At 45.7% G+C, this 26,476-nt stretch overlaps 2 protein-coding genes across 5 annotated transcripts; one reads left to right on the forward strand and one right to left on the reverse strand.

Moving 5' to 3' along the window:
* Positions 1-561: 561 nt before the first annotated feature.
* Positions 562-22,841, reverse strand: Mfap1 (Microfibril-associated protein 1). The gene is made up of 11 exons (XM_037431784.2): positions 22,644-22,841; positions 21,909-21,960; positions 21,295-21,471; positions 19,775-19,919; positions 18,504-18,563; positions 11,551-11,678; positions 10,443-10,551; positions 5,464-5,624; positions 3,403-3,562; positions 2,070-2,159; positions 562-878 (listed from the first exon to the last, which is right to left on the reverse strand). The coding sequence occupies exons 1-11, from the start codon at positions 22,723-22,725 to the stop codon at positions 690-692; spliced, it is 1,353 nt and encodes a 450-aa protein (XP_037287681.1). The 5' UTR covers positions 22,726-22,841; the 3' UTR covers positions 562-689.
* Positions 22,842-23,311: 470 nt separating this feature from the next.
* Rrp45 (exosome complex component Rrp45) lies at positions 23,312-26,014 on the forward strand. 4 transcript variants are annotated; one of them, XM_075875393.1, is made up of 3 exons: positions 23,312-23,449; positions 24,147-24,347; positions 24,427-26,014. In XM_075875393.1, exons 1-3 carry the CDS (start codon positions 23,363-23,365, stop codon positions 25,531-25,533), a joined length of 1,395 nt encoding a protein of 464 aa, XP_075731508.1. In that variant the 5' UTR covers positions 23,312-23,362; the 3' UTR covers positions 25,534-26,014. The 4 variants fall into 4 exon arrangements, with proteins under 4 accessions (XP_075731508.1, XP_037287741.2, XP_075731511.1 ...); XM_037431844.2 differs by lacking the exon at positions 23,312-23,449 and adding an exon at positions 23,483-23,692; XM_075875396.1 differs by lacking the exon at positions 23,312-23,449 and adding an exon at positions 23,507-23,604.
* The last annotated feature ends 462 nt before the right edge of the window (positions 26,015-26,476 follow it).

Raw genomic sequence — 26,476 nt, forward strand, 5'->3', positions numbered from 1 at the left:
ATGGAATGGCGGGCAAGTGCGTGTCCTTGGATAGCCTGGCACTGGTTGCGTGCGGTCGAAACCACTCTTAATTGATAATCGAATGTTCACAGCAATTCACACAGATGCAACAAACCTTATTTTGTGTATTCGTGAAATAGTCTGCTACGCCCGCAATCAAAGCCTCACCTTTTGGATGAAACTGCAACATCTTCAGGATTGAAATGTGCCGTTTGACTTGTTACGCAAGAACTTCTTTCCATATTGAGCTTGATCAACCTAGTAATTCAAGCCTCACTCAGGCATTCCAGCCAACAGTAAGATCTAAATCCCCTACCTGCAAATGATGTTCATGAGAAATATTTATTATTTTAGTACCATTTACTACTGTGATGATCTAAACACTGCCAGTGACTTTGCATTGTAGACTATTAGATGTCAGGTCTTAGAACCAGCACAGTCTAAATTGTGATGGTTGTTTAATGTATTTGTTTCCGAGTGGCTTATGTACAGGCGTCGATAAGAGTAAGACCCGGATTTCAGTTTATGACTATCGAACACATTTAGTGCAAGCACTTCCACTGAAACTTGCATCGACAGTTTTTAATCGAGACGCACACGATTTTCCGCATAAAAGTGTGAGGACACGACAACACGACAGTACGGTGACTATGTACAAGCATTGGCGACACCAGGCCCGTTCTCACGATTCAAGAGGCCGTCGTCTTGCGCTTCTTAGCGCTTGGCTTTTCGAAGACCTGCTTCATTCCGCCAGCCTGCTGGGCGTGGAACTTGAGGTTTTGCGCCGTTTCCGACATCCATGGCGAGTCAAACAGGGTCGTGTCCTGGTCCACCAAGTGTGTGTATTTGGTTCGACCAGACCGACCGAAGTTCTTCACCTGCGTTGGAGAGAAGCGAGAGCTTGCATCAAGCCAAGACGAAATCGGGGGCGGTGCAGCAAGTGCAGAGTCTGACCGATAACTCATATTTTCCAAAGAATCTTCTAAATGTCTAAAAAAAGGAACTTTGAACGATTAAATTCACCAGAAAATAAAGAACTTCATTCTACAAGTGGCAAAAAGGCCATGTCAATGCACTGCTGCATGAACATTAACCAGTCTGTGGCTAGTCAAGCATGTATTTCCGTCACTTTCACACTGTGGCTGCGCATATGTGAAGGTAAAGTTGATGCACACATTGAATTCGCTTTTATAATAAACAACAGGTTGGCCACACTATGACAGATGAATGATCATGTGTTTCCTTGCAACAGTTGTCGTCTGGTGCTCACAGATTCACAAAATTGTTCATGATTCAACTAACATGAACTTGGAGGTTGCTTTGAATATGAGTGAGCCAGGGTGAATTTCAATACGCCCAAGCCAAATTGAGCACAGCTAAGGATTTTGGCGAGCGTGAATACGAGTGGCCACAAACTAAAACATATGTCCCGCGAGTGAGTCTGAGTAAGCTCAGTTTATTTTGCTAATTTACGCCAGCAGTTCCCTCGTTTAGCTACTGCCCTTGGCAGTACAGGCACTGAAGGCGGAAATAGCAACACTTGAAGCTGCCCGAGAAGAAAACATAATTACAGCAATCAATGAAGACCGTTTTGCTTTTTAATGCAGAGGCTCCGAAAGTGGGGAGACGGAGCCAGTAGGGGCAGCTACGTCAACAAGTTGGTGGCATGCCCCAACACTTAAATTTTTACTGATCCACCTCCTCACACCTTTTCTGAAAAAAGACTTGGCAACACTATAAATAGAGGAACTAAATTTCATTCCCCATGCCCAAAGTGGCGGCAGAAAAAATTGCTAGAGCTGTGGCTTGAGAGTGACTCAATAACGAAAACGTTGCCCCATACTTTTTTTTAAAAGCTGTTTTGGAGCTCTCAGGCATGAATCCTGTATGTAATTTGACATGATTGCAGTCCTGTAGCAGTGGATTCCAAGATCGTTCACTGACAAACTATACGCATGAAGCAAGTTTGCATGTGTACTTTTGATATTATGAATTACCATGCCCACCGGGAGGCTCCTGGAAGGAAAGGGAAAGAAAGCATCCATACACGCAAGTACAAATATACTCACCTGCATAACCTTAGGCAGGATAGTCTTGTCAAAGTGGTCTTCCAGGGTGGGTGCTGAAAAGTCTCGTTTGTAGACGTTATCCTCTTCGTTCTGCAGTAGCAAAAAAAAAAGTGGGAAGTGAGACGACCGATGCTAAGCTAAGCAGATGATCAGTTTTAACTTAAGATGATTTTCCGCGAGCCACCTAGCTTCTCTGGATTTCAGTGATCTAAGTACATCAACAATATGCAAAGCATGACCAGTAATTTTCTAAATGAAGACAGAAAATCTATGGCAACACAGTTAACTCTGCATTTTTTTGCACAGTATTTAAAATAAATTCCGAGTTTGCCTCTGCATGATGTGGGACAACTCCCGAACTGGCTCTCTAGTCAATTTTCCCAGCGTAATTCGGAAAGAGAAGGCCATGGCCTTTTCTAGTCATTTGAGCACATGGACTGATAGAAATGCTGCGGCAGCAATGCTTTGGGTCCTACAAGATAATGAAACGTGGTGCACTGGAGTATGAAGCCATACCCGATGATGCAACATCATTGCAATGGCCCCGCGCACAGCCCAAAGCAATCCATGCTGTGTGCCTTAAACCTTACTACACTCACTAATTAATGGTGACATTTCATTAGCTTAATTCATGAATTTTTTTTCCATGTATTTTCAGTTTCGTGCAGCATCAGGATGATGCATTTCTAGCGGGGGCGTTGACACGTGTACTTGCTTTATTTTACGGTGACTGCCTTTTTCATTTTGTTGTGACGCGTTTGATTGCTCTGTGTGCGGTACGCTTGAACCTGCATGCTGCTTCCCAAATGATGTTGACTCTTCTACAAATGCTTTATGCTTGGTGCGTATGTATGAGCACCTTCGAGATTGTGCGTGAGCGTAAGTGATAATACTAGAATGTAATGTGGCACATGTTTAAAAGCTGATGCATTTTGGAGCCAATCAGTCTTTCGATCACCGACGACTGAGAGAGAGCTTGAGGCTATCGTAGCACTGAGTGTGTCACTTGTTTTTCTTCTGGGCACACGTTAACTCAACAAAGTGCGTCATCCTTACTAGCTGAAGCTCTGCTAGCTGCACCATAACAACCATTTTACAATGTGGTTATGAGTATATATAAGGCGCATTTTCATTCTGCCATGGATAACAAATGTGGGTGCCGTGGCCAGTAGTCGCATCCACAACCTCATTTTTGCTCTGTGACAAGACTGCTACAAGGCTACCACACATAATTAAATATAATTAACTTCTGCTGTTCCATTGCATTCCCTTAAAAAGTGAATGTAGTTAACAATGACGTAAAAAAGAAGAAAATGGTCGTCAATCATCTCACCAGGAAGAAAGCACCTCTGTGATAGTACTTCTGCAGGAACTTGTATTTGCCCTTGGATGCCTTGTTGGTGACCTGGCGAGGGTTGGCCCGCAGTTCAGCACGTCTCTCCTCTTCGGTCATGTTGTGCATGCGCTCAACCTCCATGCGCTCCTTCTCGTACCTGCACAATGAAGAACGACACGCACGCTGCATCAAAACGCTGCAGAAATAGACTCAAGCCCTAGAAATGCGGCAACCTACAATGAACTTTCACTAACAGTTGTTCGAAACTTTTTTTTTTTGCGTCTAAATGATACGCGTCGTTCCACTGCATTCGCATTTTTAACGATTACGAAGGATGTGTGAATAATTCGGGAACATTGTGCAGTGCCTTTAGCCGAGAACAAGAGACGTTGGCCAGTGTGACCGACCTTCGCAGTGGCAGATGCCAAGTGCTCATCACGACGAAAGTATTGCATAAAGAAATCATAATACTTGCAAACACAAAATCCAGACTGCACAAAATGACACCGAATAACTGCAACAACAACTAGTGATTGTCCTGTAATGTTTTATATAATTTCAGAAAAGCTTGTGTGGGGGCTGGTTGGAACATACTGCAGGAAAAAGCTGCGCTGCAAAGTTGAGGACGACAAACTGGACCGACACAGGGAATGCGGTTTCCCTCAACTTTGCAGCGCAGCCTTTCACTGCTGTATAATTCGTAGTGTGTGTTCTCGCTAGTATTATAATGTCAGCACCATCTAGTACAGCTAAATGCATAAACAAACCTTGCCTAACCCTGCTCCATGAGCACATTATTGGCTCATAAACTCTTATAAGTGGCCTACAGATCTTAGGCTTTTTATAGTCACGAACCTTGTTTTTTTAAAATACATTAGGAACTCTCATGTAAACGAATGCCACCAACACACAGCCCGAAAAAACGAAGGCGTCGCTTCGATAGCCGTGTCGCCGAAGTGTTCCCTCTTTCTCTGCGATTTCCCTTTGCAATCACCCCGAATTGCCCAGCATAGTGTGTTTTCGGGTGTGTTCCAATACTCACAGTACATGGCTAAATAGACAGCTAAGTGGACGGTAGCCATCTTAAAGAGGCCCTGAAACACTTCTTCAAGTAATCATGGCACGGAGCTTATTGCCTCACGAATTCAACGCCACAAAAATTTGTCGCACGCCGCGATCGCATTCTCTCTTCTTTTGTTCCAACGAAAGCGTTGAAAGCTAAGCAGAGAGGGATGGCAGGGGCAAAGAAAATACGCCACGCGTGCCTCATGACCTTGACCACTTTATCTTTTTTTTAATACACGGCTTTTTTAGAGCGATCGCACGCGTGTAAAAGTCGCGGTCTGCCATGGCGATCCATGTAACAACCGAGCACGCCATCTTCATATGAGCCAATGGCTGATAGAAGGCCTTTCAAGAGTGATTTTTGAGCTTCCTTCATCATTTGTTGAGAGAAGAGAAAGCAATTTTTAGCCAACTTTGATTGATAATTTATTCTGAATTGCAGGCCGGTGCTCGAGTGCTTTCAGGAGCCTCTACTACTGATCAGCAGCATTTTCTGACCATGCTCAAAAAGTGTTGCAGGACCCTTTCAAGTCCCATTCCAACTCTCACATAGCCGACAAAATAGGCAACTTTGAAAAGATGGCATCAGAGGCAAAAGCAATGCAGGCTACTTTGCTGTCCAAACAAGCTGATGGCTTAGCGAAGTGCTTAGATAGCTCGGGTCTTGCCGGAATGGTTGTCTGCCCAAGAGCAGACACTTCTCTAGACTCTCAATGTGAGTAACGTTCAACTTTAAAAAAATTTGAACACAAAATACCCTAAATAAACAGTTACATTTGTTTATCTTAGCTTTCTCTTTTCGACACGAGGTGTTATCTCATGGCATAGATACCATCCAGACGCGTCCCATTTTTTTAGACAGCATGGGCTCGATGATTTCTAAGCTGTGAGCGCAGACTGTCTAGAATGCTGTCTAGAATTGGAACACAGCCTTTGTTATTGTCACTGAGGCGCTCTGGTAGATGTGTAGGGTGATGAAGACAAACGACTCACTGCTCCTTTTCCTCCTTGTCACGCTTGACACGCTTCAGCTCCCGCAGTTTCCAGGCCTCATACGCCGCCTCGTCATTTTCGTCATCCGTGTTGACCCAGTCTTCTGAGTCGTCCACCTTTTTCTCCTCCATCAGCTCCTTCTTGGTCTCCTCTTCGACGATCTGAAATGTTGGCCACGACCACACATCACCACCTGCCGAAATGGGTGGAACTACGAGGAAACGATAGAACTTCGGTGCAAGTACTTCATCTAGCGTAGAATCATTAATGCCACCATTAGTTATTAACATACAGTGAAACCCCATTAACATGTGCCTGCCGGGGATGGTGGCATAAACGTATTACGCATTAACCATTACCTACAAATTTGCATCCCCTGACATGCGCCATCGCCGCCAACACAGGAATAGATTCAGGGCCACAGAAAATATTGCCTGAAGTGCCCACCACAAAGCCATTTCTTTCTTTTTGCCAAATTTCAGAAAAGTTTCTCACTCCCCCACAACCGCCCGGTTGCACGCGGTGGCGACGACAAGGAGCATTTCGAAACTACTGCGGGGTCCAGGATATGCAGCGAGGTACAGCGACAGAATGAACACAATTGGCTGTCTGTGATACAGTTTTTCCACGGTCTGCTTTAAACAAAAACTGACAGTTTTTTTTTTATTCCAACGTGATACGGTTGAAGAGGGCCGAATCGTTTCCTGTATGGCTAGTTGCGTGCAGCCCTTCACTTACTCGGCACACACAGTGACTGCCCATCCGCTTCTGGCCATGCGCAGATGCGGCGAGTAGCCTGCTCGGTTAACGCGGCGATGACGAACTTTACGCAAGCGATATGCTCTCCTGGCAGGGGACAGAGGCACGTTTGGGCTGTCGCTGAATAAAAGCGGGCAGCATGCTAACAACAGCGCTATGCTTGCTGTACGGTGCGCGCATTGGCATAATACAGCAAGGTTTCTCGGTGCCTGCGACCAGCAATGCTAAACTCAGTGACAGCAAGCTGCTTGTGTTTCTGTAAAGCAGTGAGCGATTGAACACAGTCCCGCACAACGAAGGGGCAGCGAGCAGCAGCCTAGCGCATTGAGCTAATCACCAACACCTGTAGGCGTAGAGTGATGCTACGCCACAAGCATGCCCAAGCAGATAACTGGGAATGCTTACTGTGATAAGGGTTTTCGTGGTGATACGGTATTTTTGCGCGTATAACCCGCACCAAAAAACCAAATATTTCAGTGGCAAAGTGGAGGTGCGGATAATACGCATGGGTTTTCCTATAGTGCTGCTTCACAGCAATGCGTGTTGTGCTGTGAAGCCCCTTAACAGTATAGCGAAGGCTACGGAGGCGGTTTCCGCAAGTAGCACGTGTTGCTCCGCAAGTAGCACGGCAGCTTGCGGCCGATTTTGGTTTCGCTTGCTTGCATCGTTGAAGCGTTTAGAAAAACACTTGGGGAGAGACAATTTGATTGTTCAGTGTAAAATCTCACTGTCACACCACAAGTATACTTTTTGGACGTTCGCGGCCGCTCAGTGACCCTCCACATGTCCCTACATCACGGACGCCGTGTTTACTTTTGGGAAGGGCTTGCCGAAAAAGTGGTACTGTCTAAGAAAGTTCCATAATAAATAAAGTAAGTTCCATAATAAATAAAGCAGTATTTATTTCAGCAAGGCAAATGAGATGTTATAGTGCCTATAGAGATATCAGTAAATTAATCTACTACTTTTTAACACGGTAGCAGGCATGCATTAAGGTTCTGCTGTTTCCAGGGTGCTATTACAGTGTACTAGGAGGGGTAGTGCTGTCAAGTTGTCGCCGAGTGTGAGTGCTTTTTACCTCGCTGACACCGCTAGTTCTCCACATCTCGACTCGTTCGCCAAGCCTAAGTCGATCTGTTCTGTCACCATGAGTAGCGTACGGCGGCAGGCCTTCACGGCACAGCAAAAGCTTAAGATCATCGCCGTCGCCGAGTAATTTGGAAATCGCGAAGCGGGAAAACAGCACGATGTGGACGAGTCCTGCGCGCGATTGTGGAGAAAGAAGAAAGAGAGCCTACAAGCCGCGCACCGCGACCGTAGGTCATTTCGTGGCCCCAAGACCGGTGCCTACCCTCAGCTGAAGGCGGAGCTAGTAAAGTTCATCGAAGATGTGAGAAGCAGGGGTCATGCCGTATCGACCGAGATGGCCAGAGTGGAAGCGCGGCGACTTTCGAGGGAGCTAGGCCTACCTCACGAGTTCCATGCAAGCCGCGGATGGCTGCACCGCTTTATGAAGCGGCAAAGGCTCTCGATCAGACGACAGACTACAATATGTCAACGCTTGCCGGCTTCTTATGAGGAGAAGCTGCTCAAGTACCAGAGATATTTAATTGGCCTGTGAAAGCAGCACAATTACATTTTCTCGCAGATCAGCAATGCGGATGAAACTCCTGTTTATTTTGAAATGCCGTTGGACACATTGATTGAGAAGACGAGCAGAAGTTCGGTGAGCGTGCTGATCGGCGGGAAGACGAAACTGCGCATCACAGTCTTGCTTTGTGTCCGCGCCGACGGCACGCAACTGCGACCGTACGTCATCTTGAAAAGGAAAACTTTACCAAAGGTTCATTTGCCTGCCGGTGTGGTGGTGCGCGCACACGAGAACGCGTGGATGAACAGTGACTTGTTCGTAGACTGGATCAAGACTGTATGGGAGAAGAGGCCCGGTGCGATGCTCGCAAAGAGGTCCATGCTCGTTCTTGACTCGTTCCGCGGCCACACAACTGAGGAAGTGAAGGACCGCCTTTCACGCAACGGTACCGACTTAGTTGTTATACCCGGTGGAATGACGTCAATGTTGCAGCTTCTAGATGTGTCGCTTAACAAGCCCTTCAAAGTGCATGTCAAGCGCTATTACGCCGAGTGGATGGCCGAAGGCTGCTACAACTTGACGCCGACAGGAAGAGTTCGAAGGCCTGATATTGCCCTATTCTGCAAGTGGATTGTCGAGGCATGGAAGGCCATTCCAGGTGAGATGGTGCGAAAAAGTTTCAAGAAATGCTACATCGCAAACAACATGGATGGAACCGAAGATGACCTTGTGCATAATAGTGAGGACTGCGGCTCAAGTGATAGCTCTGGCGAGAGCAGCGACAGTGAGTGAATTGTGACTGGCCTTGCAGACAGCGTATTCTGCTTGTTAAATAAAGCTTTTTCTGTCTACATATGTGCTATGTTGCTTGAGCAGTAGCTTTTGTACAGCCTTTCCTGTATATCAAATGTGCAGGCAATACGCGAGGTTTTTTTTTTTTTTTTTCTTTCTCGGTTAGCTGAAAGTGGGGGTGCGGATTATATGCAGGGGCGGGTTATATGCGCAAAAATACGGTAAGTCGTACCGGCGCGTTTGTTGTTAGTCGCCACCTCGCCATCGTTTTTTACCGATGATTACTCGCAAAGCCATCGTTGCAATCACGCGGAAGTCTGAATAACTGATCTGCTGATCTCCTTCCCCCCGCTCACACTTATTAACATGACGGAAAACCGTTCACGGCACATTGTGGCATCTGCAAGCTCAGGGATGCAGTTAAACTTTCAGCCACAAAATGCTATCGCGGTACACAGTTACTAAGCACTAACCGGTAGGCATAAACTGAACACTACTGCTTATGCTGTCCGCGAATGCATTAGTCTCTATGAGACTCGGTCAAAGGTTCAATTTAACTACGTTTTAACCTTTAGTACATTTAAAACGGGTACATACTAGTAAGGTTTGACTGTAAGTATATAAGGTTCAGTGACACAAGGTTGACTGAGGCTGTGACGTGCCAACCTCAAGGCAAAGCCACTGTCCAAGCTTTACCGACAAACATCACTGTCTCGGCAGCACCAAAACTATGTCACGGTCAACTCAAGGTTCTACATTTTTGCGCTGGTACATAGTACTGTGAATGTCATTTAAAAACCTTATTTGCAACTTATTCTCTTATTCGCAGCTCTGTAGCCAGTACTGAAAATTCCCTCATGGCTAATGATGGCACTAACTACGAACAGATATACAAAGTGCTGTCTAACCATCTTTAAATTAATGAAAGAAAGATACCAGTATAGTGCTATTTTTTATATTGGTAATGATGCTGAAAGACATTACGGTGCAATCATCAAGAAGACCACTAAAATTTCGAGTGAGATGAGGAAACTGCAGCATGAAAATGCATCGCAAAGGCCAATTGATTGCACATGAGAGGTGGCACTGTAACGAAAAGAGACTAGTCATGCAAAGTGGTAGCTTGTAGGAAAATGGCTTTCTTTGCAAAGAAAGCTTGTAGCTGCCCCATTACAGAGGCGTTACAACACTTTCAGTACACTCAGGAAACGCTGTCGATTGGTGGTCAAGGCTCCCGAGAACATTCGAGTCAAAAATTATGGCACAGCATGCGGCCTGGTACTTTTACAATTAATTTTCAAAGCCAGCTAGAAATCCTGCCATAAGACCGCTTTTATTCTCCGCTCCTCTGTCTGTTTTTGAAATGTACAAAAATAAAGTTGATTGATTGATTAAAATCGTTCCCTCTTCGTTTTACAAATGATTTCATATACCCGAATGAGCACGCTATATACCCTAAGTCATGGCCACTAGTTGATTTGAGTATCGCAAGTCACACAGTCACTTAGGCCGCCTGCATCTGCACCTGCAATCACACCGATAGTAAGCAACCTGTCTTGGGGGAAATGAAAAAAAAAAGTTCTCAAGGTCATGACGTGTACGTGACAGCCTCTTTCCCATGTCTCCTGCCTCGCTGCTTAGCTTTCCACGCATTTGTCGGGAATGGAGAAGAGAGAAAGCAATTAGAGCGTGCGGCACATCTCTTGACTGCACTCGTACCTAACAGCACTCGTATAACGCCTTTGGATGGTAGCCTAAAGAGGTTTTGCAGGGTTCATTTAATATGAGTTTTAGACAGGATAGTCAATACCTACAAAATTATTATTTTTGTTCTCACCTTCAACGTGGTGCGCCGCCTTTCCTCGGCGATGCGCTTTGCCTCGAGCTCGAGTTCCTTCTCCTTCTGTGCCATCCGCTCGCGCTCCTGGATCGTGACCCTCTCACGTCTGGAGTGTGGAAGAAAGACCCGCCAGACATCAAAGATCTTGAGGTCATCAAAAAATGTGTTAGCTCTGCCACCAGAACTGCAATGCGTTTGCCCTTCACCTGTGGAAGGCTATTCTAGCTCGAACCATAAGCACTTTTTTTGGCTAATGTCAAAACTGCAGATGCTATGTCTTAAAGGGCCCCTAAACCACCAAGAGGTCCAAATTTAGCTGTGGTGTTGCAGTTATGCACAAGTATACAACAAACATTGGGCTGTGAGAATTTTTTGAAACAATGCCATAATAGCGGAATTACATGCTTATGATGACAAAAAAGAGGCCCTGCTCGTTTCATACTTTCCTTCGCTATGCTCTATTCGTCAGCTTGTACCTTTTCCTGACCAAGTGCTCCTCCTCACCACGTAAAGAGGAAGAGCAGCAAGCACGCTTACCTACAAGCAGTCAAACAGCTCTTGTAGATGACGAGCAGACATGTTAATGTCAAGGCTAACCTTCGTAGCGCTGCCACGTTTGTCATTGGTGGTCATGACGGCAACTAACTTGACGCGCACATTTATTGAAATGTTAAAAAATCATCAGAGGTGGTTTAGGGGCCATTTAAAGGTTCTCTGTTACAACCCAAAACATGTTTGTCTAAGCAGCGATCTCAGAATCTCTGGAGAAATTTACCAGGACATTAATGTTTTCGACCTAAAACTAAAGACACAAACGTGTGTCTGTATCGGGAAGTAAACTATCTGAATCACTCGAGAAGTGCTTGACGTCACGAAAATGAGTAAGCGCTATTAAATGGAGCACTTAAGCATATACTCTGTGGATCGCATTGGCTGTGGGTGAAGCTGACATTTTTTTCTTCAGGTGTAAAAAAAAAAAAAAAAAAGTGCAGGCTATACAGCTTAGATGTAAAAGCAATGCGAAAATACTTGCACAAGTGATCAATTATTGGAATGGCAATGTCGTAACTTACGTCAATGACATATGAACCGACTATAGACTCACTTTCGCACAAACACGGGCTTCAGACGAGGTCCTGTGTCTTCTTCCTCCGATTCTGTGTACTCTTCGTACTCGGATTCTTCCGACTCCTCTTCGTCTGAGCGACCCTCCTCCTCCAAATCAAGAAGCTCCTGAAAATGACAAATGGGAGTGAAAGGAAAAAAAAAAAAAAAGTGGCTGATCCCCCTATATAAGAATCGTTATAACGCGAAAGTAAAACGTGTCTTTACAGAGGTAGTTAAGAACGGCAAGCAGCTCGAAACTTCCAGCGCACACCTCAAGCAGAAGCTATGCGCGAAATAAGCATACACAGGGCGACTGCATACACAGGATGACTGCAGATTAACAAGGGTCACAGCTCGACACTTAAAGCGCTGTTGAACCAGAAAGAAAGACTCACTAAATGAGTGCACAAGTATGCACAGGACAAGCGCGAACAACTGTCACAATTCTTTCTGTGTCTTGTGCCAGCAGGGCGCTCCTTTCGTAAACACGGCCGCAAAAGCAAGCAAAGCGACCTTCGTACTCTTCCAAATGAAGCGTCTGATAGGCGCGTGCGCAGGACAGACCACGCAACTTGGAGGCGGCACTTCGTGAAGGCGACGACCTCTAGAGCGCGCCCAACACAAGCACGTCGCACCATCTCGCCCCTGATAACGAAAATGCGCTGAAGTTTCAAAGCTCTGAGGACTACCAAACAGTGTATGGTGTATAGATGGCTTGCCATTAGCATTTCTGACAACACAGGCTCCATGACGTAGTGGTTAGAGCCATGCGCTGGGAATCTAGAGGTTGCTGGTTGGGTTCCGTGCCACAAATGCTTGCCTTCTGTTGTTTTTAGGGGCGAAGCTCCTTAAGGGGGGACGTGGCAAGTAAAACTAATTTTTTTATTAATGTACTGTTTGTGATGAAATTTGGTGTGTGTATGTGGATGATTGTGAGGATTCCAAATATGAAAACCGTTTTCAAATACCTCTTGTACTTTTTGAGTTACAAGCATAATTATACTAATTAATGCTCTTCACACTTAAAGAGATAATTATTGCTAAATGAAATTATTTTTTCATATTATTATGTTCCCAAAGCATCAACTTGTGCAAAGAAGCTATTAGTTGATTTTTCTAGTTCTTGTAACCATAAATAAAATTTCCAAAACATGGATGTTGTTTTGCGCACACATCGCAGTAATTATAAAATGTGTTCTAAAAATTTTAAATGATGAGTAAGAAGAGAGATAAAGCTTTATTGCACTGCTAAAGGCCTCCTGAGCCTAGTGCAAAAAACGGAACGACTCTATCAGTCTTTGTTAGAAAATGACAGATGTTCTAGCGAAGGCACATAGGCGAAAATCAAGAGTTGAGAAAACTGACTTTGAAAGTTCACTCTTGTTTGGAAGTTCACAACATGCCTAAAACACTCAGAATCCTCCTGGGCAGTAATCCTGAGATGCTGTGGCCTTGGCCTCTGTAGAGCGCAACCCAGTTTTGCGCTTCTTTGTCGTGGAACAATGCGCCTTTTGAGCCCTCTTTACCCTTTTGGCATCCTTTTCGGCTGCTCGCCGCAAAGAGCAGTCTCCTGGATTGAAGCCCAGTTGAGCAGTGATCTCTTGCAGCGCACTCTTGCAGCCACCATTGAAACGGCAGACTGCATCTGCAACTGCACTTTCCACACTTCGAAGGGAGGCGAACTGGCTCTTGGACTGGAGTGACCAAATGAGGCTGTTCATACTCTCCACAGCGTTCTGGGTTTTTCCCTGCGCACACCTTTCAAGGAGCTCTTTGTTCGAGAGGCGCTTGTAGATTGGCAGCAGTGCCACTCGCACGTGAGGGGGCAGTTTATGTTTGTGAGGCGGCAGCGGCTCTCCCTTGGCCAATGCCTGATTGTGCGAGCACCAGGAGTCAGTCCCACTTGGGCACAGGTCGTGGTGTGGATCCTGATCTGTGGATGTTACATGGTAATAAGTGGCCATGATGGCCCTCTCCATGCCAGGAACATCGTTGGGGTGGCTCTTAATGGCCCAGCCATAATAATTCGTCAACTTCTTTATCAGGCCCTGCGTCAGCCGGCCTTTGCCACCCATGCTCAGTCCTCGGCTTTTGGATTTGTGCTCATCAAGAAGGTTGCGCAAGGAAGTGCCCATTCTTTTTTTCACATGGTTCACACACTCCTGTTTCTTAATCACCATGTAGCCATACACCTTGTCTTGCGTGAGGGCAAGGTACGTACGGCTGTCACCGTCGCAGAGCACATTGATGTATCGAAGCTTGTACTTGGTAAACGATCTTTCAAACATGATCCTAGCTGCTTCTACTTCCATTTGGCCTGCATTAGCATCGGTGTTCTTTTGGCACTGTGGCTTGTGTTTCTCAAGCCACTCCTCATAGTTGTCGTCACCAGGCTTGGGGCCAACAGCACAGCCTTGGCAGTAGTTGGACAGGACACAGTGGTCCAAGACCAAGCCTGTGTACAGCTCGATTACACAGCCCACGCCAATATGACTTCTGTGCCCCCTCGTCATCCACGTGCCGTCGTAAATGACGTCAATGTTGCCTGGCACTCCTCCTAGGTCCTTGTAAATGTCATGCACCTTCTGTGCACTTTCTGCTTCAATGCGGGTGGCAGCTGATGTGGTGGCAGGGTGGCTGTACTTCCTTTGCAGTCTCTGGTAGGACTTGTGGTGCAGTGCTCGATGCGAAATGTCCATCGCAGAAAAAATGTCATTAATGGCAGATTGTTTTCTGCCAACTGACTGCACAGCCCTCAAAGCACGCACGTTTACCTCAAAGGGGTTCGTTTTTTGTTGCCCGGAGCACCTCGGGGACGACCACGCACTGTTCACTCTGCCACAATTGTCACAAAAAAGTTCCATCCTCGCCGCGAGTCCAAGGCAGTGCGTAGTCTCGAGGCGTATCGACCCTTCGTCGCACTTGTTGCACTTTACTGACGAAAGCAGACCGTTCAGCATCTTCTTATTTACAATGAAGAATGTGGAGTCCTTACCGCCGTCATTTTCGTCGCAGCCTTCGTTCAGAAGCTCGAGCTTCCGCTTTGAAGCGGACTTCGATGCTACGGCATCCAAAACATCCCGCCTTGTCTGCGCCCGCTGCGCGATTTCTTCACTGCTCGGAATCTGGGCCGAAACTCGCGATAGAATGTTCGACGCGCGCACGCCCGGAGTTGCAACGGCTGCCGACGCGGTGCCACCGCAATCGGGTTCGCGAGAGCGTCCATCACGGTCGACGGCATCCGGCGGTCTGACATACGACGATGTGGCACCTTCCACACTCTCGGCCTCACAACAATCAGCGAAGGGTCTGAGTAGAGGCTCCGTGACGCTTGAAGAGCATGCTCCGTCCGGAACTGCGACTGGGACGGCAGCCGCAGTCGTCTGCCCTTTGTTCCAAGCTTTCCGACGCTTGCCGTACTTGTGGACGCTCCGGAACTTTTTTTGCGGCAACATAGCACCGCAGTATGAGCAAGCACTCAGAAGAGACCACCGATGTAAACAAAGCTTGGTAAAAAAAGCACGCGAACTATCACAAAAACAGCAAACTGGCAAAAAACGAAGCGCACGCCGGATGATTCTCGACACGGCGGCCGCAGATGCGCTCGCGCTTCCAAGGTTGCCAAGGTGCGCGGCGCAGCTTTGACCAGTAAGAGGTCGCGCCTGCTACCACGTGACCCGCGCAGCCAATTGCCGTTCTTCGTTTTCGTTTTTTTACTTGCTCCTCGCGCTTTTATTTTCACTCGGCGAAATACGAGACCGCGACCATCGGGAAGCCGGCTTTCTCCTCTTTCCAAAGCTACCAAAATGGCGGCCCACGGTCAACAACTTGGCGCGTTTGTGCGGCGTGAACAACACCGTTTCAGGGGCTTTTTTTTCGCACTTTTCGGCGACTAGCCTCGGCAAAAACACTATTTGCGGGATTTGTAGCGCACGTTTCGCTGTAATATTTTAGAACAAGGAAGTTGAAGGTCTAAAGATTACGAAAAAAAAATAAATCAGAAAATCGCATATTTTGACCAAAATCGGCACTTTACTTGCCGCGCCCCCCCTTAAGGAGTGGGTCTGTCCATCCTCGGCGTATGTATGTAGCCACCTCTGGTTTAGTTCTTGCATTGTTTACTAGATGGCGTGGCTACCTCTAGTTTAGTTCTTCGATTGTTTACTAGATGGCGGGGAGCGTTGTAATAAAATTCGTTCGCTGTTGGCGCGCGCTCGGAGTTGCCCGATGGATAAGGCCGCAGAGCGGCGAGGGTGCAAGGCGGCGGCAGCTTAGTTCTTCGATTGTTTACTAGATGGCGGGGAGCGTTGTAATAAAATCCGTTCGCTGTTGGCGCGTGCTCGGAATTGCCCGATGAATAAGGCCGCAGAGCAGCGGCAGCACGTGCTCGCAGACAGAATCCCGATGTGCGAGACCGCGAGGCAGAAGCGCTCTGTGAAGCTGGGCGCCGCCGCCATGATCCTGCCGTACGAGAGCGGGAGGCTGAAGCGTGTCGTCTGGCTGCGCGCCGCCGCCGCCAATATCCCAGCGTTCGAGAACGAGGCCCAAGCGTCACGGCAACGGCGCGAGGACCCTGCCGTACATATACACACACAGTGTTTCTCACGTCTTTCTTGCTGATGTAGTGGGCGAACTTTTACTGCTGAGTCATGGTTTTACCGATGATTTCTCCTCAGGAGCTTCGCCCACTCATCATCATTCACCTCGTGGATATGTTGTGATTTTTTTCTCTGCAATTTCTTAGCATATATTTTTGAATGCCACTTCTGTGACAAAAGTACGTCAGCAGAGCTGTGGTGGACCCCGACATAAAACACTTTTGTATTAAAAAAAAACGGAAACAACTCGCAGGTTTCTTTATGCATTCGCCTAAAATTATTGAAGGCGAAAGCAATTTTCATTTTCGTCTCCATCTATTGTGTAAATCCTCCTGTCAAAAGCTATCTGCACCAAGCATAATACAGTCGAAACCCGCAATAACGAAATCGCCGTGGAAACCGAAAAATTTCGTTCTCGCGAGAATTTCGTTGCCGCGAGTATGAGACATAAAAACAGTGATACGGCCAGCAGAACGAAAATGTATTGCCAGAAGTCGGTCAACTTACTTTGCCGACCCTTGCCATGCAACAACTTCAAAGCTCTCCCTTTGCACTGGAAAAAGTGGTCCATTGGTCGTCATGTGCGCCGAAGAAGGAGCGAAAGGTGTCCAGCGCATCCAAAACAACCCGCGGGTTGTTTTAGATGCGCTAGCGTGCTGTTTTTGCCCGCAGTCTCGCTTTCAGCGGAGTTAGGACTAAAGCCAACTCCGATAACACGCTGCGCTTGTAGACAGCGGGCTCGCTCGTAGTAATCTTATCGTCCATCCGGTGAGGCCACTCGTAGTAAATCTCACCGTGCCGCCGCTTACAGCTTCGTTGCTTGCGACGAAGCACGTCGCCACGAGTGCGCTAGCACGTCGTTCCTGCCCGCAGTCTCGCTGTCGGCGAAGTGAGGACTAAAGACGACTCCGATGACGCGCCGCGCTCGTAGTAACCTGATCGCGCATTCGCCTACTGCTCTTAACTAAAGCGTAATTATATCTTAAGTGATCATCAAGCCATGAACACGTCACGAAGTAGCAATTTTCGAAAGCCATGTCCTTGCGACGCACAAGCAGCAGACGACGATCTCCCGGAGCGAGCATCGGGCCAATCGCGAGGCGAGCTGAGGCAACATGGCGGCCACAGCCAATCAAAGGCCTCGAAACGACCTTCGAACATTTGCTTTTTGTGCACTTGTTTTTAAAGGGAGGGGCCAGCTGAAGCGGGAAAGTTAAACATGGAGAAATGCTCCTTCAGTACCCTTGCTAGCGCTGCAAAAGCAGACGTTTATAAATTTTGAGTGCGCATAACACGCATACGAGCATATTTTCGACAGTTAACCTTTGGCGGGAGAGTAAAATAAGGACCGTCGTAGAAAATTCCTTAATGCGGGATCGCTGTCCAAAAACACTTCGTTGCCGCGAGATACGTAATACATGGGCTTCTATGAACGTTCGCCAAGGATTCCGAAATATTTCGTTGCCGCGGGTATTTCGTACTCGCGGGGTTTCGTTATTGCGGGTTTCGACTGCATTGCACTGTCTCCAAGACCAGAGGCATTGGAAACATGTGCGTCACGTCACCATGACATCGTGAATTTTGGCGATCTACGATAACATCACATGATTATTTTTTGCATTACCCATATTGATGATGATAGTCACATTAACTATTTGAGAATCAGACCTTAATAGACAACGCACAGCTCAGTTGAGTCAATCACAAGATTTCATTCAGCAATATCCAATTAATCAGAGCGACTAGATCAAGCATGGTACACAAAAACATGTTTCTTACTGTGGCGCCCACAAAAGGGTCTGTATGGCTATAAACAAGGCTTTACGAAATGACTATGTTGGCATGCACAATATAGCATGTGTCCCATTACTTTGACTAAAATCACCAAGATCATTCTATGCGGATGCAAATGAATAGAAGGAATGAATGTTACAATGCGGCATTATGGGAAATGCACTGGATTGTAATACACAGCTCTGATTTCACTCAACCAATAGCTGCAGCTACATGAGAGTCCCATACGACAACACTGCCGTGACAATGTCCACCTGCATCAGTGTGTGCATCAGAAGGCATGTGCGTCAAGCATGAGACAAAATGTAGCAAAAATACATATGCACTTGTGAGGTTCTACTGTACGCCTCAAACTCAGTGACACGACGCATGATTGTTAATATTATGTTTCGGTCACACTGTTTTACTTTTCTAATCAATGCAAGACACAATGGGCGAGAATAATGTCCCTATTTCCGAATCGAATGAAGTAAACAGAATGGTAAAGCAAATAAGGCAGTAACAAATGCTACAACTTTCTGCACAAGAAGCTCACAAAGCATGCTAAGTATCTACAAACCTCTTCTTGCACCCTTGCCAAGGCTCGTTGTCTCAGCATCAGACGTCGGCGCTCGATTTCCTGCAAAGAAGAAAACGGGATGGGCGCTTTTTCAGACCACGCTGACTTCACAATGTGTGTGCTCTAACAGAACATCTGCAGCAATTTGTATAAAAACTTCAAGTTCTTCGAGTTAAAGACGAGGTATGTAATATCACTGTTGTAGGTGTATAGACAAAGAATATATTCACAGCTGGTGGTCATGATTTTCTTCATATTTGTATTACTTTATCACTAAAAAGACAGAAGAGCAAAGGAGACGACTAGGCTTGTGCGAATAGTGAATTTTAGGTTCGAAGCGATTTTGAATAGTATATGTGATATGTAAAGAAAAACGGGCACATTTATTATGACTTACTAACCTGCACAATATGTTTTTAAAAACTGAAATAGAGCCTCCATGCAAATGTCATTTTTTTTGTTCAAAGAGGATCGAAAGAACTTTAAGTAGTAGCAGGATTTGACTTTCAGCAGGATGCGAGTCATATCCCTTAAAATACGTAACATTTTAAAATCTATTACACTTGGAACATATAAGCTGTCATAACAAGCATTTAGGCTTAATAAAATGAATTCATTTGAGAGTAATATTTCCATTTAAAGGGGCCATGCAATACTTTTTCAAGTAGCATAGAATGGATTCACTGAAGAAGCTTATTTATTGCGTCTAGAATTCATTGCCGCAAATGAGAGATGAGAGCAATTTTTAGCTGAAATTGAGAATTTATTGAGAATCGCACGCCGCGTGTTGCGCTGTAATATTTGGCTTGCGTGTTCTCGGTAGCCTCGACTACCGATCGGCAGCGTTTTCTGACAATGCTCGAAAAGTGTTGCAGGAACCCTTTAAATTATAAGGGTGGCTTCGCGGCAGAGCGCATATCTCCTGGATAGGTTCTTCCACGGTTTAGTACCCATATGCCGCAGTGAAACCACCTTTACAAGCAGTACACTCGGATTAATATGCATTTATTTGTTCCTTGCGAATACTTCGAAATTTGGATACTTTGAATAACACAGTATACATACACAGATATGCACAGATAAACATATGATAATTACTAACTACCTCTCCTTGCCAAAAATAAACTTTCTGGCTATGCCACAGCGGCAAGCATAGTATAGCAGCTGATTATTATATAGCAGAATGTGTATTTCTCAGAGAACAGAAAAGGCAAACATCTTATATGCTAATATAATACGACTTCTCTTCTGAGCAAGGAACTGAAGCAGACCTCGTCATCAAGCTCCTCAGCGTCACTGTCTTCCTCTCCATCTCTCCACCGAGCAGCCCGCGTTTCGCTCTCATCCATGGCCTCTTCTCCATCCTCACCAACAGATATGACCTCTGGCTCATGGATCATCCTATGTCTCTCCATTCTAACAGCGAAAACATGAAAATTCGAGCATCAGTTCAATGAAATTGGTACAAGCAATACCAGTTAGCATAACTGGGGCCCATGAACTCCAAACATGAAAATGCTGAGAATCTTTAATAAAAGAAACTGAGCCTGAGTAGGAAGATGCACAAGAGCCACAGCTTCAGGTGTGGGACCATTTCCTCCAGGCTGAAAGGCACTGTCTGCCTAGTGTAGGTGGCAAGCTGTGCTCGCTGCACACAATTGTCTTTTAAAGGGACTGTCAACCATCGTTCACTGCTTTTCTGTTTTGTGTCATTATGAAAAGTGTACCTTCTGAAATGTCTAACCTTGCAGCGGCTTCGATCTGCGAAGAGCGATGACAATTGTACTGCCGGTGAAAGTCGAAAACTGAAACCGCGAGCATTTTTTGCAGGCTTTGTCAAGTTATTGCTAGTAATAAAACAAACACCTTACTGACTGTTTTAGGCACACACACACTTTTTTGTTGTTTTTATGAGCGGCGGCGAGCGCCATGTTCGCGTTTCTCTGCTGTTTGCAGGTAGGCATGCAGGCAAGCGAACACACCGCCGGCAGCGCCACCAGGCGCCTATTTGAATGCGCGAGAGAGAAAAAAGCAGAAATTAGTCTCTGGCGCAACTTAAAGCTGCCTCAAGTGCTTTATATACAATTTCAAGTTATACATGCTCATTTCTAAGCGAAGTAAGTCTACCTGCCAGGATTTCTTGTCCTACCTGTAGATTGACCATAGATTGACCACATCGCAGTTGGACGACGCTAGTGGTTATTTTTTGTTGATTTTCAACGTTGAGTTAAAATTATAACTGGCCACTTGGTTTTGAACTTTTCCAGTCTGTCAATGAAGTATTGCTGATGGGGATCCCATATTAAACAAGTACAACCTAAAATAGGTCTCAGATGCATCAGATAAGGGGGTTGCTTCACGGTCTGTGAAAGTTGCTTAAAATTTCTATGTTTAAAGTATAGCATTCTACGTGCCTTTGTAACAGTCATATCAATGTGTTCAATGCACTTGAAATTGTCAGAAAAATAGATGCCTAAATACTTATAATGAGATTCATTGCTAATTATTGCATAATTAATTTCATACATTGTACCTACTTTACAAATGCAATTAGTGAATGATACACAGCAACATTTCCAGATGTTTTAGACTCATTTTCTATTTCTGACACCACGTTGATATTCTGCACAAATAATTTTGCAAAATTTCAGCGTCATTGTGCGATTTGATCTCTCTAAACACTACTCTAAAAATGGGATGTTTTTTTTTATTCTATACAATACGTTTTATTGACACTCGTGATGGTGTCAACACCACCCCGAAAACAGCTGCTGGAAGGAAAAAGACTCACCGTTCCTCTTCATTAAGCTGCTGCTCCCTTCGCTGGAGACGGCGCAGACGTGGGTCATTCTTCTCCGCTTCCTCATCGATGGGGATGGGCTCGGGAACGACTGGTTGCTGCCGTCGCTCAAACGTGAACTCATCTCCACTCTCCTCATCGCTACTTTCCTTAGGAGCGTACTTAGGTCTGTGGATAGCAGTGGGAGTCACAAGCTATAAGTGCCGGTTGCCAAGCGAAACAAAGGGTTCACAGGCAGGTGCAAGACACGTGGTAAATGGCGGTCAAACAAGCAGGCATAGCGCCTGCGCTAGCATTACGATCCTATTTGTTAAAGATATAAGGGTAAGACGTCCACGGTTCAGCACTATCTTTATCTCCTTTGCTTTTGCACATAAAATTGATTCTGCTATGGCGCCGAAGGCAATATTCTGAGCGACATCTTCTGATGACCGAGTCATTTCTCTATGGGAGGGCTGCAAGACAAGAGCGGGGAATGACATTGATAGTAAGAAAGTGAAGTCGCCTAGTTTAAAGCTGAAAATGCCGCAACAGACTCCCCTCCGCTTCAACGAAGTGTACACCAACTACACTTTTAAGGAATGCTTCACAGGAAGTTCACTTACCTTCTTCCTGATATGTATCTGTGCACTTTCACCTTTTGCATGGACACCTCGCCTGGAAACGAAATGGCAAACTCATGTTATTTAAATTTATTTGTGGAGAGGCACAATAATTTGACAGAACGAGACCAAGTTAAGCGTCTTTTTTTCGAATCCTTAGGGGGAAAATCCAATTTACTAAGGGACGAGACGTTTAACAGCTGGTTACGAAATTATAAGAATCTTCTTTGTAATCTTGGTTACCAGTGCTGAAGAAGAGTTTCTACAGTTAGAATGAATTTTGTGTTTCCTGTGACCTGTTACATGCCATAAATGTCCACACTACCACGCATTGATGAGATGGTGAATGACTGAGAATCAAACAGCGCCGGGAACGAAATTATACAAATGGGATGTCGCCCCGTTTTTTGCTTCCTTCAGAGCACTTTTTATTTAGCGCTTTATCAGTGAACATCTAGGTTTGCAAGTAAACATTCCGCGCCGTCCCAACAGCTGGTTAAAAGTCGAAAATATACGCGAACCGTGATTCGAATCAAAACGAAACAAGCGGGCTTTCGCGATACGAATGTTTCGTGGGACTTACTGTACCCCGTGTCATACGGAACAAATTAACGTGTTAAGGAAAAGGCGTACAACTGAATTCTGCGGGTAGACATCAGTAAACAAGTATGAACTGAACGGGTAATCCTTGCAGGTGATGTGAACGACGAATGTGCGATGCATCATACAAACACTTACCCTTTTCATTAAGGACGGGAATGGCGCCCGCTGTTGACTGAATCAGATTTGACGCCTGTGAGGCGTTCATTGAGCCCGACATTGTGGCACGATTATATAGTAACGCGAGTGGAAGTCTTGGTCAAACACTACACTTCGCAATCAGTCAACCGCGCACGCAAACTGCAAAAGCGGCCATTACAAACGGCTAGCAGATCGGCATGGGCTTGGCTTTACATGGTTTTTTTTTTTTTTTGCCGTGCCGGCATTTGAAGCAACGTTTGGAGCACTGTAGACTAGTACGCCAAGTTGAAAAAACAAAAATACGTATTAAACAAACAAAAGAAAACTTTGTGGTATCAAACTTGTGATGTGCATGGAAACTGTAGAAAAAAAAACTAAATGAGAAATGATAATCAAGACAATAGTGGCTGCCATGTTAAAACATGCAATTATGTTAACCACAACAAAAAAAGGTTCAGTCAACATTTTAGGATGCAAACAAAACTCGTAGTATGAACAAGTAATAATCGTTTTTGAGTATCAAAAAGTGCAAACAATTCTTAACGTTTATTTCAAACATTTATTAAAGTCTTGTGGCTTTACAAGTGTGATCTTTGGGGGCATCTGCACGGGAAACGCTACGCTGGCACCGTTGCAATACGCAAAAAGCAGCGCACATTCAGCGCGTGTTCAAGTTCACTGTAGCAGGTTGGCAGAGAGTTTCATATTTTAATTGTATGAAACTCTATGCAGGTTGGCTTTTGAAAGTTTTGATCGAACAGTTTGCAGCGTTGCATCATGACGGCGCCCCAGTAACTGGAGAGGTAAAAACAAGCAACTTTAGGGAGAATAACTAGCGCCACACTGGTTTCATATGTCTACGCGACTATTCGCGGTTAATGGACGCCTCGTGTGCAATGTGCCTTCGCCGATTTCAAACAATGTGAATCCCATGTGACATCTGCCGCCTTCTGAACGTGTATGTTTTCCGTCCGCTAATCGCGTTTTAAGGCGTCGCAGACGCCTATTGAGCAAGCTTATCTACTATATAACCAAGAAAGCCTGAGGTAAGTATTCAGTCGAACAGGGACGCACGATTGTGCTATCGTGAACGCATGCCGTGTAAGCGTAAATCCGGCATCATTTACGTGCTATGGATGCAACGTTTTAGTCATCCTGTGCGGTTCTACTAGTAAGTGGAAAACATTTGTCATCATCACCCTTATTGTGAGTCTGTTGACTGTGTTAAGCATTGGGTTTTCCAGCGGGCGACGGCTTTATACTGCTGTAAAGAAACCTAGCTGTATCTGCGCTTAAATATAAATACACTGGGCACATATTTGCACACAATGGCCGTTCGAATAATTTTAGGTCTGCCTATGTCTGCGTTGTATTCGTAATATTTGTGCGCAGCGTCAGCAGTTAAAATAATTTTTGTGCTCCCGGCCTTCCTCTTAATCTCTTTCTGTAGATTTTGTTGCCACTTGCAACGGAGTGAACTGTGGCCTTTGCGTTTCGCAGGTGCGCGGCAGATCGACCACGATGTTGTCTAACACCGACTTGCTTTCCAACTGCGAACGTGACTTCATCAAGATCGCAGTGTCTGAAGACAAGCGGGTTGACCATCGGACTTCCAAGGAAAGCAGGCACGTGCGAGTATCCTTTGGCCTCGACAGGGGATGCTGCGTTGCCTCACTCGGTGATACCAAAGTCATGGTGCAGGTAAGCGTAGTACGCTGTTGATCAAAGTCTCCGCTAATACTCATTGATTGTTATCAAGCTGTTTCAAATTGATATGCAGGTGTCCGCCGAAATCATAGTTCCGAAACCTGGAAGGCCCACAGAAGGTGAACTGTTTGTCAACCTTGAACTGTCGCCGATGGCAGCACCACACTTCGAAGCAGGTAGACTTGGGGACTACGGTGTCGAAGTTGCTCGCCTCTTGGAGCGCTGCATTCGCGACTCCCAGTGCATTGACCTCGAGTCCCTGTGCGTGGTGTCGGGCGAGAAAGTGTGGGCACTTCGAGTCGACGCGCAGGTGTTAAACCATCAGGGCAACATTGTAGAATGTGCCGGCATAGCAACGATTGGCGCACTCATGCACTTTCGTAGGCCCGACGTCACCGTCATTGGGACGGAGGTGACCGTCCACAACCCGAGAGACCGGGAACCGGTTCCCCTGCACCTCCACCACTATCCTTTCCTTGTGTGCTTTGCTTTCTACGACGATGGAAAGACTGTACTCACTGACCCCACTGATCTGGAAGAACGGATTGCCGAGGGTCTTCTGTCCATAGCTGCAAACGCCCACGAAGAGATTTGCTTGCTGCATCAGCGAGGTTGCACCGTTCGCAAGGATTTAGTGTTGCTCTGTTCCCGACTGGCCTCGGTTCGTGCTAAAACGCTTGCCACGATGATTAAGGCCGAAATTGCCAAGGATGATGAAGGAAGGATGAAGAACAGGAGGGTTGGCTTTGCCGCTGCCCTTGAAGTTGATGAGGATGAACGCTTGACAACGTTGCTGGAGCCAGAAAATATCGAAATTGACGACGCGGAGTCACAGGAAGCCCCTGCGGAAAAACCCACATCAGCAGTCGAGATGCCAAATGTTGTATCCAAAGCTAAAGTGTTCTTGGAAGGTATAGGGACGGCAACGATCGGAAAAGGTGGTCCCAGCAGCTGGGGTGTACTGGAGCATTCAGAACGGGCAGCAGCCAAAAATGCTGGAAAGGGCAGCAGAAGAAAGAGGGAACCTGCACTACAAATGGCAGAAGAGGACAGCAGCAGTGAAGAGGAAGAACTGGTCGTGCTCCAACCTGAAGATGCAAAGGCAAAACAAAGTGATAATAATGCTGGGGCTGCTGAAGGTGATACAGTTCGTGGGTGGTATCCAAAGACCCCATTCTGAGCTTCAGCCATCTGTATATGTGTGTGTCATGCAACAGACAGTGTTCTTAATGGCAGGGAGAAAGGCAGGGTAGGGTTTTTTATGGTGTCTAGTTTGTATGCCTCTTTTAAGGGTATATAGTTCTTATGCAGTTTTCCCTAATGAATTGAGTGATTCGGTTGGAATTGCCTCATGATAATTCAGTGAAGTGGGGGGGGGGGGGGGGCCTCTAAAATATGAAATGGTTTATCCGCTTGACAGAGGTGATGGTGGTAAATGTGCTTAGATTTCACGCTTAGTATCTAATCTGTAAAAGCAGTTGGGTAAGTGTAACGTAATATTTTGTGCATTTTGAGAAAAAGTTGCATTGTTACATATGTTTTTGTGTGCCTGGCATGGGATGTATGATTACATTCAGCAAGCAATACACCTGGAAAGCGAGATGACAAAAATGTGTCAGAAATGTGTATCAATAGCCATATAAAAATTTGTTCATCTTTAAGGTACAATATGATTATTTAATAAATGAGCCTCAATAATATACTTCACATAATCTAAGGTAAAAAGTGCTGAAGTATGGTGAGGCTCAGGATGAGGAGATGGCATATAACAGTAATGTCGATGGCAATGGCCGTTGGCAACATAACAAAATGAATTGGCGTTCGAGAACTCATTTTCGAGCAATTTGCTGCTATCCTCGAGAGAAAAAAATTATGATAACGTAGCATACGCTGATTTATTAAAAAACTGGTGCATATAGAGAACGCAAATTCACAGCGTGCTACAGCAGCTGCCGTAATCACGGCTTGCAGCTTGTAGAAGTTTTGTTATTGCTAGTGGTAACATGTTGAAGACTGACCACTTCAACTTCTTCGAATGTACCTTGTTTCCGGGGTGGTAAATTGATCATCTTCTGGTTTGCTTCCTTGTCCTGGAGCACCAGGCCACTGCGAACAAGTTATCC

The sequence above is a fragment of the Rhipicephalus microplus genome, chromosome 10 (assembly GCF_043290135.1).
Source record: "Rhipicephalus microplus isolate Deutch F79 chromosome 10, USDA_Rmic, whole genome shotgun sequence".
Lineage (NCBI taxonomy): Eukaryota > Metazoa > Arthropoda > Arachnida > Ixodida > Ixodidae > Rhipicephalus > Rhipicephalus microplus.

What these genes read in the sequence shown, in the direction of transcription:
- Mfap1 (XM_037431784.2), bottom strand. Translation starts at nt 22,725, where the DNA reads ATGTCGGGCTCAATGAACGCCTCACAGGCGTCAAATCTGATTCAGTCA. An exon ending in CTGAGGAGCTTGATGACGAG is followed by an intron (nt 18,564 to 19,774) that starts GTCTGCTTCAGT and finishes TCTTCTTTGCAG; the next exon opens with GAAATCGAGCGCCGACGTCT. An exon ending in TCCTGCCTAAGGTTATGCAG is followed by an intron (nt 879 to 2,069) that starts GTGAGTATATTT and finishes TCTCCAACGCAG; the next exon opens with GTGAAGAACTTCGGTCGGTC.
- Rrp45 (XM_075875393.1), top strand. Translation starts at nt 23,363, where the DNA reads ATGAAACTCTATGCAGGTTGGCTTTTGAAAGTTTTGATCGAACAGTTT. An exon ending in GCGCCCCAGTAACTGGAGAG is followed by an intron (nt 23,450 to 24,146) that starts GTAAAAACAAGC and finishes TGCGTTTCGCAG; the next exon opens with GTGCGCGGCAGATCGACCAC. An exon ending in ATACCAAAGTCATGGTGCAG is followed by an intron (nt 24,348 to 24,426) that starts GTAAGCGTAGTA and finishes ATTGATATGCAG; the next exon opens with GTGTCCGCCGAAATCATAGT.